Source organism: Mus musculus, chromosome 2, assembly GCF_000001635.26.
Source record: "Mus musculus strain C57BL/6J chromosome 2, GRCm38.p6 C57BL/6J".
Taxonomy (NCBI): domain Eukaryota; kingdom Metazoa; phylum Chordata; class Mammalia; order Rodentia; family Muridae; genus Mus; species Mus musculus.
The window spans coordinates 103,058,761-103,073,567 of NC_000068.7; the positions used below are offsets into that span (position 1 = coordinate 103,058,761).

The 14,807-nt window shown below is 39.5% G+C and overlaps 1 protein-coding gene across 1 annotated transcript in view; it reads right to left on the minus strand.

The window, feature by feature from the left end:
* Pdhx (pyruvate dehydrogenase complex, component X) overlaps positions 1-14,753 on the minus strand; it is a 52,459-nt gene extending 37,706 nt beyond the window's left edge. The window contains exon 1 of the mRNA NM_175094.5: positions 14,530-14,753. Coding sequence (NP_780303.1) covers positions 14,530-14,689 — 160 coding nt within the window. The 5' untranslated portion in view covers positions 14,690-14,753. The remainder of the gene's footprint in view (positions 1-14,529) is intronic.
* Between the last annotated feature and the right edge of the window lie 54 nt (positions 14,754-14,807).

Genomic DNA, 14,807 nt, shown 5'->3' on the forward strand with positions numbered 1-14,807 from the left:
ACCAAAAGTATACTGCAAATTGGAAATGAAGTGACTACGGAAAAACAAAACATTAATACTTAAATAACTTAAATATTTAGAATACTTTCAGATCCCTTTTCATGGCTAAAAGACACAGAACAAAAACAAGATAGGGCTCTAATATCCTATAGCATAACAATCAGGATCAGATCTAATAACTTAACTTCTAATCCTATGCTATTCAATGTACAACTGTATTGGGCAGGAAAACCTAGGAGTTAAGCAGACCTTAGATCCCAATAGGTGCTATAAAAACATCCCCTTGACTCAGGAGACCTCCAGGAAAGCATAGTTAAGAAACTACTTTCTCCTTAGGTACCTAAAGGGCACACTATACAACCATCCAGCATCCTTCCCAAGAGGCTTCACTGTTTAGGGCCTCACTGGAAATGCGTGAGTCTTTTACATTACAACTTATATAAAAGTTATTCTGGCAGAATGCCAGAGCAACAAATGCCATCCCCAGAAGTCATCAATGGAATGTCTTTGTCCTAAAGGACTCTCAGAGGTCTGTGGCACAGGCTGCACCCATTGCAAACATGAGGAGGACACATTATGCTTGCCATCTCTTTGTTAATGTTACAGGGTTAAAAGCAAGAGCATCTCACACACGTTTAAGGAAGTCAGATATTTATTTCCTTTTGGAAACCAACTGAGTTTACTGTAGTTTCAAGTGGAAAATGCCTATGGCCTCATAATAAAGGCATTTTCAGTCCTTTCAAGTATACAATAGTCACAGGAAAACTCTCTGCTCTTCACTTCTCTCTGAAAGACCAGAAATAGCACTTATACAATGTCTTCATTTCTTTAAAAAATAATTTTTTTGTTAGTGGAAAATGTGTGTCTTCTCAGGTCTTCCATGGTCTGGGTGCTAATCAATTTCCTTCCAAAGGAAGGTCTGCAGGTCCAATTCTTTCTGTTCCAATCACTAAGGTTCTGTAGGATTGAGGCAGCAATTCACACACAACCTCTCACCCACAACCAAAAGGACCAAAGTCTAATAAATACAGGGCTGGATTGAGAAGTCCACCCACAGATGTCCATGGATATTAAGGCATTCCCCATTCCAATCAAGCCATCAGTGTTTAGACTCTACCTACTCATTTGATCTCTAGTCACCTGACTTTCAGTTGGCATCAGTCTTAAAAAGCTAGAAAAGTAGAATGGCCACTTGTAATGGCTCAACAATGAGAGTCTAAACTACATGTCCTAGTATAGCATTCACATTTTCAATCAAAAGACTGTAGTTCAGACCTCCTGCCTAACTTAAGGCTAGCTTCTACTATGCTATGGTACTTTGTGTCTCTGTGTACCTTAATGTCCATTAAATGCAACTCATCAATTAATTACTGGTTACTGGTAGCCTAGGGATCAACCACAACAAACCAGACGGATCAACCACAGATGTATCAACTCCACATGAATATATTTTATAAGTCTAACAAAATACCTAATATACCTTTACCTCGGGTATATAGAACTGCAGCATTAAGAAAGCACTTTTACAAATGATGATGAGTGTTTCAAATGCACTAGAGAGCAGTTAATCTCAAGCTATCTCAAGAGAACAGATATAAATATGTGCTGGAGAGCTAGTGAGCTAGCTTAGTACGTCACTTGCTGCTCTTCCAGAGGACCAGGGTTTGAGTCCCAAACTCACATGATATCTTATAACAATGTGTAACTCTAGTTCCAGAATATTGAGGAGCTCTTCTGGCCTCTGAGGTACAAGCATAAATGTGGTACACAGACATACATGCAGTTAGAACTTCTATACATTCAAAATAAAGTAAATAATTTTAATTTTAAAAATGAGGGGAAAACAGATTCAATGGGTCTCCTAACTCCTAAGTTATCAGCAAAGAGGCTGGAGAACAGAGGCATTCCGCTCGTGTCTACTCTGGCTTTCATTAACTATCACCAATAATCTCATTTAATTCCAAACTGAAGTCTAGTTAAAATAAACTACAACTACAAAACAGCTCTAAAAGTGTTTTTCTTAGTCAAACTAATCTTTGTGCACTAAAAGAATTAGGATTCTAGATAGGTAGAAATGATGCAAAGGTCTTTGTACCACCTCAATACACTGTTATCTATGAGGAGACCATCAAAGTCTTAATTAAATCAAGTGGACGTAGGGGAGCCTACTTAGAGCAAACACACATACACATGGTACAATTCCAAACTGCAATGATTGGACTCTTGTAGTTATGAAAATTTTCGGCACGTGTTCAGAAGTTAATACACGACACACATTTTCAAGTAATAAAATGAGCTTTTAAATCTCGGATTGTGATGGAGCTGATTACTGCTTTTCATGGCTTACTAAACAAATGAAGACAACTGCTAAGGAATGCTTATCAAGTGCAACTCTCAACAGTTATTTTTTAAACTCATAGAGACAAATGTGTTTAGGACGGCAACAAACTCTTACTCCTAAACAGATAAGAAGCCAGCCTCAATCTAAAAGCTCAGCTTTTTAAAAAGTCTCAATATGTTGCTGTTATTAAAAAGCTCAAGCCTTGCATTATGAGAAAGAACATGTCATGACCACACATATGTTAATCTACCACATAGAATTGCACTTCAGAGAGGTGAAATAAAAGGACACAGTGCTCCCACAATCCCATCTCCATTTGTGACAAATATTAAATCAGTTCTCTCAAATAGACTCTCCTGTATTTTTACATTTGGCTCAGATGCCATTGTATGATTCATATTATCAATCTCCTGTGATAATCTCTCCACCAAGAGACCTTCACATTTGCATTACTCCTGACATTAAAGACTGTATTATGAAATGTCTGCATTTAGGAAGCATTATTTTCCAAAGTACAACATCAAGACCTCCAAAATTTTTATTTTAAACGTAAAACAAATCGTAACCACTCTTCACACCCTTTACTGGAATTGCTTCCCTGAATGATGACAATAAAATCTAAAAACCCTGCAGTAGATCACTGTCCTTACTCTCCATGAAGGTGACAAAACCCAAACAAAGATATGCTGGACGTTGCCATTATTCAGTGCTGTCTCTTGACTGAGTGTGCTGCCTTATTACAGAGAGTAAGATGTGCCATACATACATTCTGATCACACCACAGGCTTCCTGCCAGAAATGCCATTTCAAACCATGAGCTTATTAACAAGAGTACAGTTTCGTCCTAATAGATCCTCTGTAGACGGGAACATTATACACTTCTTTCCCAAATGTATTTTTTTTCTTGATAGAGAAAGTATATGATCATAAACGAGGCTTTAGGTATCAGGCCTACACATAGCTACTACCTGCTCTTTGTGGCTGTACGAGGCTCCCTGGAATGGGATTAAGCCTTTCCGGGTGATTTAGATAGTATTTACAGAGCCCCTCTTCATGCCAGCGAGAAGTACATGCCACACTCCTGTCCCACTGAGAAGGCTGGGATGTGCACCAACTACTTCCTACTAATATCCACTTCCTAACTGTGAGCAGACGAAATATGCTCAACTGGTTATACGAGTTTACATAAAATAACACCTGACCATATTTGATATTTTGTAGTGATTCACTGCTTGTTCATTTTTGTAAAGCAGCTAAGATTATTTCAAACTGGTTGGCAAGTGAGCCAATATACAGAAATTATAAAACATTAAAAATATTAAGATGACTATGGTGTTGTGCTTTTAGTATTTTATTTTGAAACATTAACTTTTAAGAGTAAATGTCTCACAAGCCATTACAACTGTTTTACTGTCTGTCTCATAAGAACACCACAATAAATGACATTGGAACGTTGTTGCTTGATATATAATATGCGCTGTATGAACAATTTATCACTAAACTCGAGTGATTTTTCAGTTCTTTTAGATCTATTCTGTCAATTTTCCTACAGTAAAATTCTGACTTTAATTTTAAATGTGGCACAATAATCTGAATCTAATTTATTTTCTCTAACGTATGTTTTTATCCTGTCAACAAAACTCATATTTCAGCAAAAGCAATTACATTACAGATTTAAGTTCTTAACATATACAAGCATTCTAAAAGGTCACTGGATCAACAGAGAAATTAATATAAACAAACTCTTAAAATACAAATGCAGAACAAATTGCTTCCTGGTATTAGTATGAAGTAGACCTAAGCTCATTACAATATCAAAAGTAATTAAGGACATACAGTAGAGCCAAGTGGCACACTCTACCCCATTTACTGAACTGTAACCTAAGCACACAAAAACCATGAAATGAACAGGCCAAGACAAAAGAAAATTGCCCAGTACTCTCAGCTCCAAAGCCGGAACTCACTGATAAAATGCATCTTTAAAATTGCTATACAAATAAAGCAATCCTGCCATCTGCAGGCTGAATGGACTACAGCAGAACAAAGGGCAGGTGACTTAAAGCCAGCACAGGCCACAGAACAGCAAGACTGCAGCGGCGAATAGAGGTTATTTCAGAGTCTCTTTAAAATAAACCACTGCTTGCAGGCTGTCTTTGCACCATGCTACTTTGCTGTGGTGCTAGGAGAATTACTGAGAGGTCACAGGGAGGCTAACAAGCATTCCAAAGACAGTACATGATTTCCAGTTGCTACCTACCCTACTGTTTGCATATAAGCAAAGAGTGAAACAACACACCTAAAACGACAACCGCTATTCAACTCTAGTAAGTTTTGGAATAAAATTATGAAATTTCACTCCCTGCCACAAAACTTATCTAACACTGAGGGGAAACCAGCCTTGAATTTTCATTTTGAAAAAAGAAATCAATCAGAAAGTGGAGAGCAATAGTACACAACTTTGGAAGTAGAAAAGTAACAGTTACCCAAAAATAAACTAAAAAGACCCTAGCTGCATCTTAAGTCGAAAGACTGAGGTGAACAAAGCAGAGGTGGGTGACTAGGTGTCTCAGCCCCATGCTAGGTACCAACCAACCCCATCCCATAAAACAGCATACAGGACTCTGTTCTCTAAAGAAAACTTAGAACTTAGGTTCAACCTACTCATCTTGGGATATACAGAAATGAAAAACTGAAGTCAACTGAAACATTAGTTGATGTGAGTAAAAAAGTTGTGGAGTAAAAAAGTTGTACAGGACAGCAATTCCTGCAGGAAATGAAAAGCAAGGGTAATAAGCTTTTAAAATATGGGATGCCTCTGAGGTACACAGTATACATTTAGTACAAGCAGTGTCTGTGAAATAAACAAGTATACACAATAAATGCACCAAGTACTGAAAGACGAGAACTCTAGTGACCAGAACTCACCCCCAGACAATGTCTAAGATGCAAGCAAGAGGGTTGGCTAATTAATGCCAGAAGGAAGCTGAGAGTCAAAACCCTTGGCTTTTAAAGAAGATGACTGGAGAAGGGGAAGGCATGGGGAGAGATCTACTATAGGGTTATTAGCCTCTATGGTTATTTTGCCATATGCCATGTGTGTGTGTGTTACCGTAGTAAATGAAATATTTTCTTATTTAACAAGTATACACATATTGATAAGATATTTAGTTCTTAAAAGCATCAAGACTGGAGAGCAGCACTAAACTACCTGGGTCCAATTACAGCTCCACTGTCTGTAAGATGCTTTATCATTCTGTACGTCAGCTTCCTCTTCTGTACAACCACGATGCACATTTTCATAAAGAAATGAATGATAGATACAAAGTCATTACGATGGGCTCTGGAGAGGACTAAGTCCCCACTACTTATTATTGGCAGGCAGCATATTTTTGATTGGCACTTAGAAGATGGATTCCGGGGTATCTACATAGTTGCTTATGTGCACTGAAATACTCTATAGTATTCTAGAACATCACAATCCTTCCTGGAGTAATGAGAGACGGAGTCACAGGTGGCTTTCACCTTCCCAGCCTAAATTCTCCCCTCCTCCAGCCATAATCACTCAGCTAAGCTACATTAACTCCTGTATTTGCTCTATTTCATCTCTATGCTAACTGTTTCTCTTATTAAAATCACTGACAAATGTTTTATCTTCAATGTTACCACAGCTAAAAGCTAAATTTGCAGTTTGACAAATACCCATGGAGTAGTCTGTTTTGCCAGCCTATGCCTAGGCAAAATCAGAATTTTGACCTCAATGAGATTATATATATATATAAGATGGAAATATTTTCAGAATATTCCAAGGGAATACTTTAAAAATTTGTTCTCCAGTAAATTGGAAAACTTTAAAGAAATTGATAGATTTCTGGACTCAGCCAAACCACCAAAATTCAAGTGAGGAAATTGAGATGATGGAGATGATGATGATAAGAAGAAGCAAGCTAGGGCCACATGAATTCACAGCAGAATTCTACTAGCCACTCAAAGGTCTGCAGCCAGTTCTTCTTAACTATTTAAAAAGACAGCAACAGAAGGAGCACTCTCAAACTCTTGTAAAGTCAGGTGGTTCTAATATCAAAACCTGATAAAGACACAGCAACAAAAAGAAAACTCTAAACCAATATCCCTGATAAAGAGATTAAAAATGTTTGATAACATACTTTCAAACAGAAAGCAGACATACATTCACTATAATCAAGTTGGCTTTATCTCTGAAATGCTGGAAAGTCTCAATATATGCAAGTCAATAAATGTATAAACCACATAAATGGGCTTAATAGACACAGACAAATCCTTTGACAATAGCCAACATGCCTTCATAATAAAATTATTAAGAGAATTAAGACTAGAGGGAATATATCGCAACATAACAAAAGCTATATATGAGAAACCCATAGCCAACATCATCATAAATGGAAAAAAGTTTGAAGCAATTCTACTTAAGTCACGAGTGAGTCGGGGATGTCGCTCTCCCCACTTCTTTTAAGTAATATACTTGAAGTGGTAGCTGGGACAATAAGGCAAAACAAGGAAATGAAAGAAATAGAAATAGGGAAGGATGAAGTCAAACCATCCCTACCTGCAGAGGTCATGATACTATACATTAGAGATCCCCAAACTTCTACCAGAAAACTTCTAAAATGATAAACCCAGCAATGTGACAGGATACAGAATCAGCTTGCACAAAGCCATAGCTTTGCTATATGCCACCAACAAACACAAAGAAAAAGATTGACACATTCCCAGTCACAATAGCATCAAAGAAAATAAGATAGAAATAAACCTAACCAAGCAGATAAGGACCTCGAGAGTGAAAACTCTAAACCACTAAGAGAGAGAGAGAGAGAGAGAGAGAGAGAGAGAGAGAGAGAGAGAGAGAGAGAGAGAGAGAGAGAGAGAAAGAAAGACACTAGAAAATGAAAAGACAGCCCACTCATGGATTGGCAGAATTAATATTGTGAAATGACCATTTTACCACAAGCTATTTACAGATTCAATACGACATCAATCAAATCTCCATCTCATTTTTCAGTTATAGAAAAACTATCCTAAAATTCATATGGAACTACAAAAGACCCCAGAAAGACAAAAATAATTCTGAACAAAAAGAGCAACGTATTTCAGAGACATAGTAATAAAAACAATATACAAAAGGCACACAGGCTAATGGTGAAGACTCACACACAAACACATGTAACTCCAGACAATTAATATCTGACAAGGATGCCAAAAACCTAAGCTGGAGAAAAGAAAGCATCTTCAACAAGTGGTGCCGGGAAGAACAGATGGCCATAGGAAATTAGACCCATATCTAACACCCTGCACAAAAACTAACTCCAAATGGAAATGTGAAACCTGAAACACTAAAGCTGCTGAAAGAAAACATAGGTAGTGTCCTACGTGATACAGGCATAGGAAAGGCTTCCTGACAGGAGTCCATTTGCCTAGGATTTAAAGCTAACAATTGACAAATGGGAACGCAGAAAACTTAAAAACAGAAGAAGCGGTCATCAAGTGAAGAGGAAGCCCAGAGAATGGGAAAGAATCTCTGCTAGCTGTTTCTCTAACAGAGGATTAGTATTTTCATAGAAGATAGATGTGCTTATTTTAACATAAACATTAAATCCTGACGGACTACCTGAAGGACATCTTTAGTTCAAGGTCAGCCTGGCTGTATTGTCTACAGATACAATCATCAGGAGTTACACTTGACTTCTCTAGTGTAGACACTGTTTGAATTATTCTACTCTTTAGCACGGAAACTTTTATATTATGTCATACAGTGGTTAAGACTCTGGCAAGCCTTAGCTTACTGGGGATTCCCTGAGTGAACTACATGGAGCCAGAATCGATGCAAAAAACCAAGAGGAATTTATTGTTCCAGTGCACTGGGGTTGTCCCAGACCCGAAGAAGAGGCAGTGACCCCAGCAGTCCGTTCTGCCAGTTTTTATATGGTTTCCAGGGGAAGACTAGAGCATCAGCAAGTAGACACAACATGACTGGCAGAACAATGCACCCTTTAAACTAATTGGTCTTTAGGGAATGAGGTAGTAGGGGCTTACTCAGCCTCTCCCTTCTGGCCTACATGCTCTCTAACCTGTCTCTTCCAGAAAAGGGGTAGGGGGAGTCTGGTGGAATTTTCTAGCAGCTGAGCTGACCTCTTCAGTTACTAGTTCAAATATTTAAATGATGGAAGAAATAACGTCTAACAGCTAAAGGGAAGAAGTCAGTGGTGTGGGGCTGTCGTCTATTTGTCTCTCTCCACACTACACTGAGTGGGTTCCATCAACTGAGCTCAGCCTATGGGCAGAACAGTGAGGACACTGAAGGGAGGGAGAGAAGAGTGAAGTCAGGGTTTCATCCCCAGCTCCCTGCGGGATCACCAGGCCATGGCTGCATCCTTTACTGTAGAACACAGCATCTCAGAGGTCTTCCCAGCTGGCTCCCTTGAGGTCAGTGCTCTGACCCTTTAATAGAGTTCCTCATGTTGTGGCAGCCCCCAACCATAAAAATACTGCAACTGCTACTTCATAATTGTAATTTTGCTACTGTTATGATTCATAATGTAAATATCTGTCTTTTCCAGTGGTCTCTGGAGACCCCTATGAAAGGTTCGTTTAACCCCCGAAGGGGTCTCTACCCACAGGTTGACAACCACTGCTCTAGGCAGTGGGGACAGCACCTTGTTCTAAATAGCACCCTGAATTCACAAAAATGTCACTTACTAAATTCTCCTCCAATTACCTTTTAGAATCTACTGTTTCCCATTTGTATTCTCTCAATTACATGGAAAGACTTGGGAGAAAGGCATTTACATAATGAGGAAAAGTTCTTCCCTTTGAGGAAAGTGTCTGAGCAAAAGAAAGCAGAGGCAAATGTTTGTTTTTTCATGATCCTACATGCATGAGTGACCTTAAGCACCCTGAGTCAGGACTCCCATTACTGGGCACACTGTGGTCACTTACAAGGATCACTTAGCCATTTATTTATCATTGAAATTTCTAATTAAAATACATCTTTCCTGTTCTCAGATTTACTTGGTAGGTTTGTAAAGGAGCACAAATAAATACTCTGTAGAAAACAGCCAAGGTGTTCCTGGAAACAGGGTGGATGGTATTTACAGGTAAATTGTGGGTGGGATCCAAGCCCCTTTGAAATACAAAATTTTGCACATGTGCATTTTTTTCTGAAAAAGGTATGTGTGTGTGGGGGGGGGGGAGGAGGAGTGGTAGCTTTGTGTCAGTTTTCAAAGATATGTGCCCCTCTCAAAACCAGTGGCAGTAAATTCCCCCCAAGACTGCCTTGGATGCTTGCTTGCCAATGTCAGCTCTCCCCTAGAAATATTTCTGTAATGGGAGAAGTGTGATTTTTAACAGCTGCAGATCGTTTCTGCAATTGTGTAACATTTGGAATTCTGGAAACTTTTCAGAGGATACATAAATGCTAGGGTCCTGAGAGGTAGAGTGGGTTGGATGTTGGCTGGTATTGGTCATGGTTTGATAAGCAGTGCTGCACAAAGAAGAAAAAGCATGAACATTAGATATCTTCACAGTGAAGATCAAAATTGCCCCAAGGAATTTGACACCCTTAATCAGCAGGAAGTACTCTAACACTAATGCCACACCCCTTCCTATTCCTGATTTTGCTCAGAGATCTCTTTCCTTTCCTCTCCTCTTTTTCTCTCCTAGCTAGTGTTAGGGGGTTGAAAGTGTGGAAAAGAGATGAAGAAGGGTGGAAGAAAAAAAGAACCCACCAAGTAGCTAAAGACCAGTAACACATGACAGCAAAACATAAACATTTCTAAACTAGGCTGAGGAATTCTGTGTCTGCTCCTGTGGTCTAAAATTGCATTTTTCCAAAAGTATGTGAAATCACCGTTACCTCAGGACTGTTATCAAAGTACTATTACACAGTGTAGTTTGTATGCCTCACTCCCAATACAAAGAAAAGGCACAAGTGCTCGCTTAGGATAAACACAGTGACTAAAATGTGAGCAAGCTAGAGCTTCTCTGCTGTCTATAACCTGGGTATGATAGGCAGTGTTGGTGCCAGGCAGACAGGTTGAAATTGATTATTGCTAGAGCATATACCATGGATAGAGATGAGTTAATTCACATTAATTATTGAGAAGACTGCATAGTGTTAGGGAAGCTCTCAATGAATATTATATTACTTCTGAATCTATTTCCCAACTGGTTTTGCTATCCAAGGCTCATTTTAAAAACGCATTTTGTATTAAATCTTTGACAATTTTATATCTTCATAAAACAAATTTTCAATATATTCACCTCATACTCCTCCCTCTCAACCCCTTTGTAATCACCCCTCACTCTTTATCCACTCCCAACCTCAGGCACAATCTTTTTCACCCATGGAATCCAGTTTGTGCTGCCCATATACAACTAGGTATAGGGCCATCCACTGGATTGAGGTCAACCTACCATGAACTAAACCCTAAAGGATTCTCCTCACCTAACAGCCATCAACTGACAGTAGTAACTTAGTGACCCCCCCCCCCCCACTCCCATGCTGGAATGCTGACTGGCTTGACCTTGTACAGATCCTAGATAGGTAACTTCAGGGCTATGACTTCATGAGTGCAGTGTTACCCTTGGGCCCAGACAACACTGTTCTAACCCAATACTTTCTGACTCATAATCATTTGTACACACCCCCACCAAGGCTCATTTGTATGTTTTTAATGAACAAGGGGCTCAAAGTTGGTGACTTTTTAATCAAAACAAATTCAATTATTACAGAGTCAGTAACTGGTTCATGAATCAGTTCTGCCCAATACAACGCAAGGGGATTTGGTACAGCAGTGACCAAGTATGCTAGCTTGGTTTGGTTTGACTTCCTCTTTTTAAGACATTAATGCTATCTATCATGGGGCACTACTCTTCTGGTTTCACCTAATTCTAACCTTCTACTCTACCATTATCAAGTGGATTTGGGTGTTTAGTTGCCAACATATAAGTTTTCGGAGAACATATTCAAATTCCAGGAGTGTATGAAAAGAATGAGTAGAAGTGATTGCAAAACACAAGCAACGTTCCACCTTGACGCCTGGGGTAATGCTTAATACCTTAGTAAAATCCAAGTCTCTGGCTCACGAAGTGGCTTGACAAGTAAAAGAGCTTTCAGCCAAGAATGGTGGCCTGAGTTCAGTCCCTGGAACCCAATGATGGAAGGAGAGAACTGAATCCCACAAGTTGTCCTCTGACCTTCAATACATGCTGTGGCACTCCTATCCCTACCCAAATAAAAGAATAGTAAAAAAAAAAAATATAATCCAAATCTTGTCTTTTCTAAAAGCATAACAACAGAGAATTCCAATGCTGTGTCATTCTGTGATTAACACTGTGGCTTCTGGAGTCCCTGCTGTGCCTTCAGGCTGGAGGACTGCCACTTTTTCCTCTGCACACATCTTGCCTCATCATGGACTTACTTCCTAGGGTACACTGCATATACCACTGAAAACCTGTCTTCACTGTTAATCTCTCACAAGTAGTCTATAAATACTGTAAAAAAAAAAAGATGTCAAATAATTCAGGATTGCATATACAGAATTAAATATGACTGTATATCTGAATGGGCCATGTGACAGAATTCTGAGAATGTGTTTTGGTCAGGAGATCACACTTTGTAAGTAGGCTGTCACGTGCCCACTCTCTGATAGACATTTGTTCCTTTACGAAATCAGGCAAGAGATAAGTAACACTGCTTTCTCAATAAACATTTCAGTTGAAAAACTGAAAGAAGGGATTTGTTAAGCATAAATACACAGAGCACTGATTAGTGCACTTAAAACACAGCTGCAAGGCTTCACTTTTCTGAACTTTTGTAGTTTTACACAAATAAACAGCAATAATACCGAAGTTTTAGATCGTTAGAACTCAATAAAAAATTCTAAGAAGTGTTAAGCACACAGCCCATGCCATAACTCCCAAAGGCAGCCAACAAATCCCCTTTAGGGAAAACAAAACAAGAGTACTTCCAAATTTACAGATTTTAAAATCCTACATAAGTATGTGAAAGAGAAGTGGGTTCACTAAATGCACCTAATTCAGTCTCTGATGATACAAAAACCAGCTTAGTTTTATTAAAGTACGAGGATGAAAAAAAAAAAAAAAAAAAGAAAGCCAACCCTCTAAGTTCATGTTTTCTAAAATAATTAATGTATTCAAGTAGCTTAACAAAATCGTATTGGTAAGAGTTGGTAGAAAGATTCGGGCTCCACATGTAGCATAATGCCTCTATTGGAGGTCTCTGTCATAATGTCCGAAATCTACAAATATGCTATCTCACAGAACAAGACAGAATTAAGATGAACGTGGATGGAGGTTGTTATCAACTGATCCTGAGATGGGGAAAAATCCATTATCCTGCTGGGCCCAACATAGCAACAAGACTTCATCCTCTCGATGGAAGCGAGGTAGGAGGAAGTGTGGAGAGATACAAGTGTGCTCAATACTAGACTCGCTGTTACTGAGCTGGAGGAGAGACAGGAACTAAGAGCCCACAAATCTGAGAAGGCTTTGGATGGAAAAAAAAAAGCAAAAACAAACAAACAAACAAACAAACTAAAACAAAACAAAACAAGGAAACAGATTGCCTACTAGAACCTCCAAAGAAGACAATCCTGGCTAGACGCCTTGACTTTAGCCTAGTGAGATTCATTTTATACTTCTGACCCCAAAAGCTTTAAGACAATGAATGTGTACTTTAAGTGGATAGTGGGTAGTGATAATAAAACTACTCAGTTTGCCTTGGGATTCAGCACCATCTTCCTACAAATGATGCCGACAGACAAGGTGTTCAAGGTATCTACCCGGAGGTAGAGGATAAGTCCAGGTAAAATGCCAAGACTTAGCAGATGAAAACTATCCATGTGAATTTCTAAAGGCAGAAGCAGCTGACTCTAAGAAAAATCTTGGAAACTACTCATTTTTTGTGTCTAAGAACACACACTCTTTCCTTTTTAAACAGAGTTTAGGAAATTCACACTCTCAAAAAGACCTCACAAGCAAGGATAGGCCATTTCACAGGTATTTTTCCCAATCTAAGCTTTCATATTCCTCGATGTTTTGAGGCAGGGAGTCTCAAAAGTGTGCTCCATTAAACTCACAACAGTATAAGGTGCAGATTCCTGAGTCAGAGTTTCTGCTAAGTGTAGGCAAGTTCAGTTTTAACAAATGAGGACCAGGCAGAGAAAATATTATATACTATACAGTTAAAGACAATATCCAGGAAGTATTTATTAAACATTACTCCAAAAATGACTTAGGTAAATTGTCCCTATTAGCCCCTCTTTAGAAATCTCAGCACACGGATTTTATTGTTTTTCTTTTTCTTTTTTTTTGTTTTGTTTTGTGGCCTCAGACAGCTCAGAAAGTGTGGGCTAGGCCTACTGTACCAGGTGGTGGTAAGAATGATTACTTAAATGTCTAATGGTTTCTAAAACTGTTTTCTGTGCCCCCATCCTAACCCCCAGCCCATATTCATACACGTAAGGAAGAATAATGCCAGGTCTGCCATTTTATATGCTGTATGTTAAATAACGGAAGGACAGTGGGTATATCTCCGAGTTCAATATCACTGCTTAAGAACAATTTTATGTAATAGGCTGTATGAATTTCATGCCACATATTTTACTTGAAACATTCTAGCAATGTCTGTGATTCTGTATTTTCTAAGTTAAGTCTTGTATGCTGCATACATTAAGTGCAGTAAGATTTAAAGTTTTCCAATAGGGACAGGTCCTTTGAATGAATCAGTATGGGTAATAGTGGCTTTGAATGTATGGGCAGCTATATTACATTAGAGAGGAATGGTAAAATTAAAGAAATTTGACATGTGATTGATAAGGGTCTAAAATAGAGGGATTTAAAACAGACCCTCCCTAGGTGACATCGAAATTTCTCAAATTCTAAAGCAAGGTCACAGAGAAGCCATGTAGCCCTGAAGGCAGGCCAAGGACGGAACCATGCTCTCCCAAGTCTGAAGACAGTTCTTTTGCCGCATGCCATAGGCTAAGTCAGCAGGCCCGTTTCTGGGGGAGGTTGAAAGGAACAGGAAGAGTCCGCACTTAACCTCACAAACCGTGTCCCCAATCAAGAAAGCCCCTGACCCAGGCCCCATTGCTCAGCTAAAGAGAGAAGTGGAGCGAGCGCAAGCCACTCACCCTGCAGCAGCTGAGTACTGTGAAACCACCTCCAACTTGCTCCACGGTCGACAGGCCAAGCAGCAGCACCCTGAGCCAGTCCCAGGCTTCGACGGCTGCTAAATCCCAGAAGGTACCGAAGCAGCGGCTGGTTACAGTGAAGCCTCCAGGAGGCCGCCATCTTCCCGGCTTTCTCCGGGAAAGCTCGCAAGTCAACTAGATTGGCGGCCTCAAGGCCCGTCCAGGCCCCGCCTTGCATGGGCTGGCCCCGCCCACAGCGCACGCTCCCCGCCTTGGAC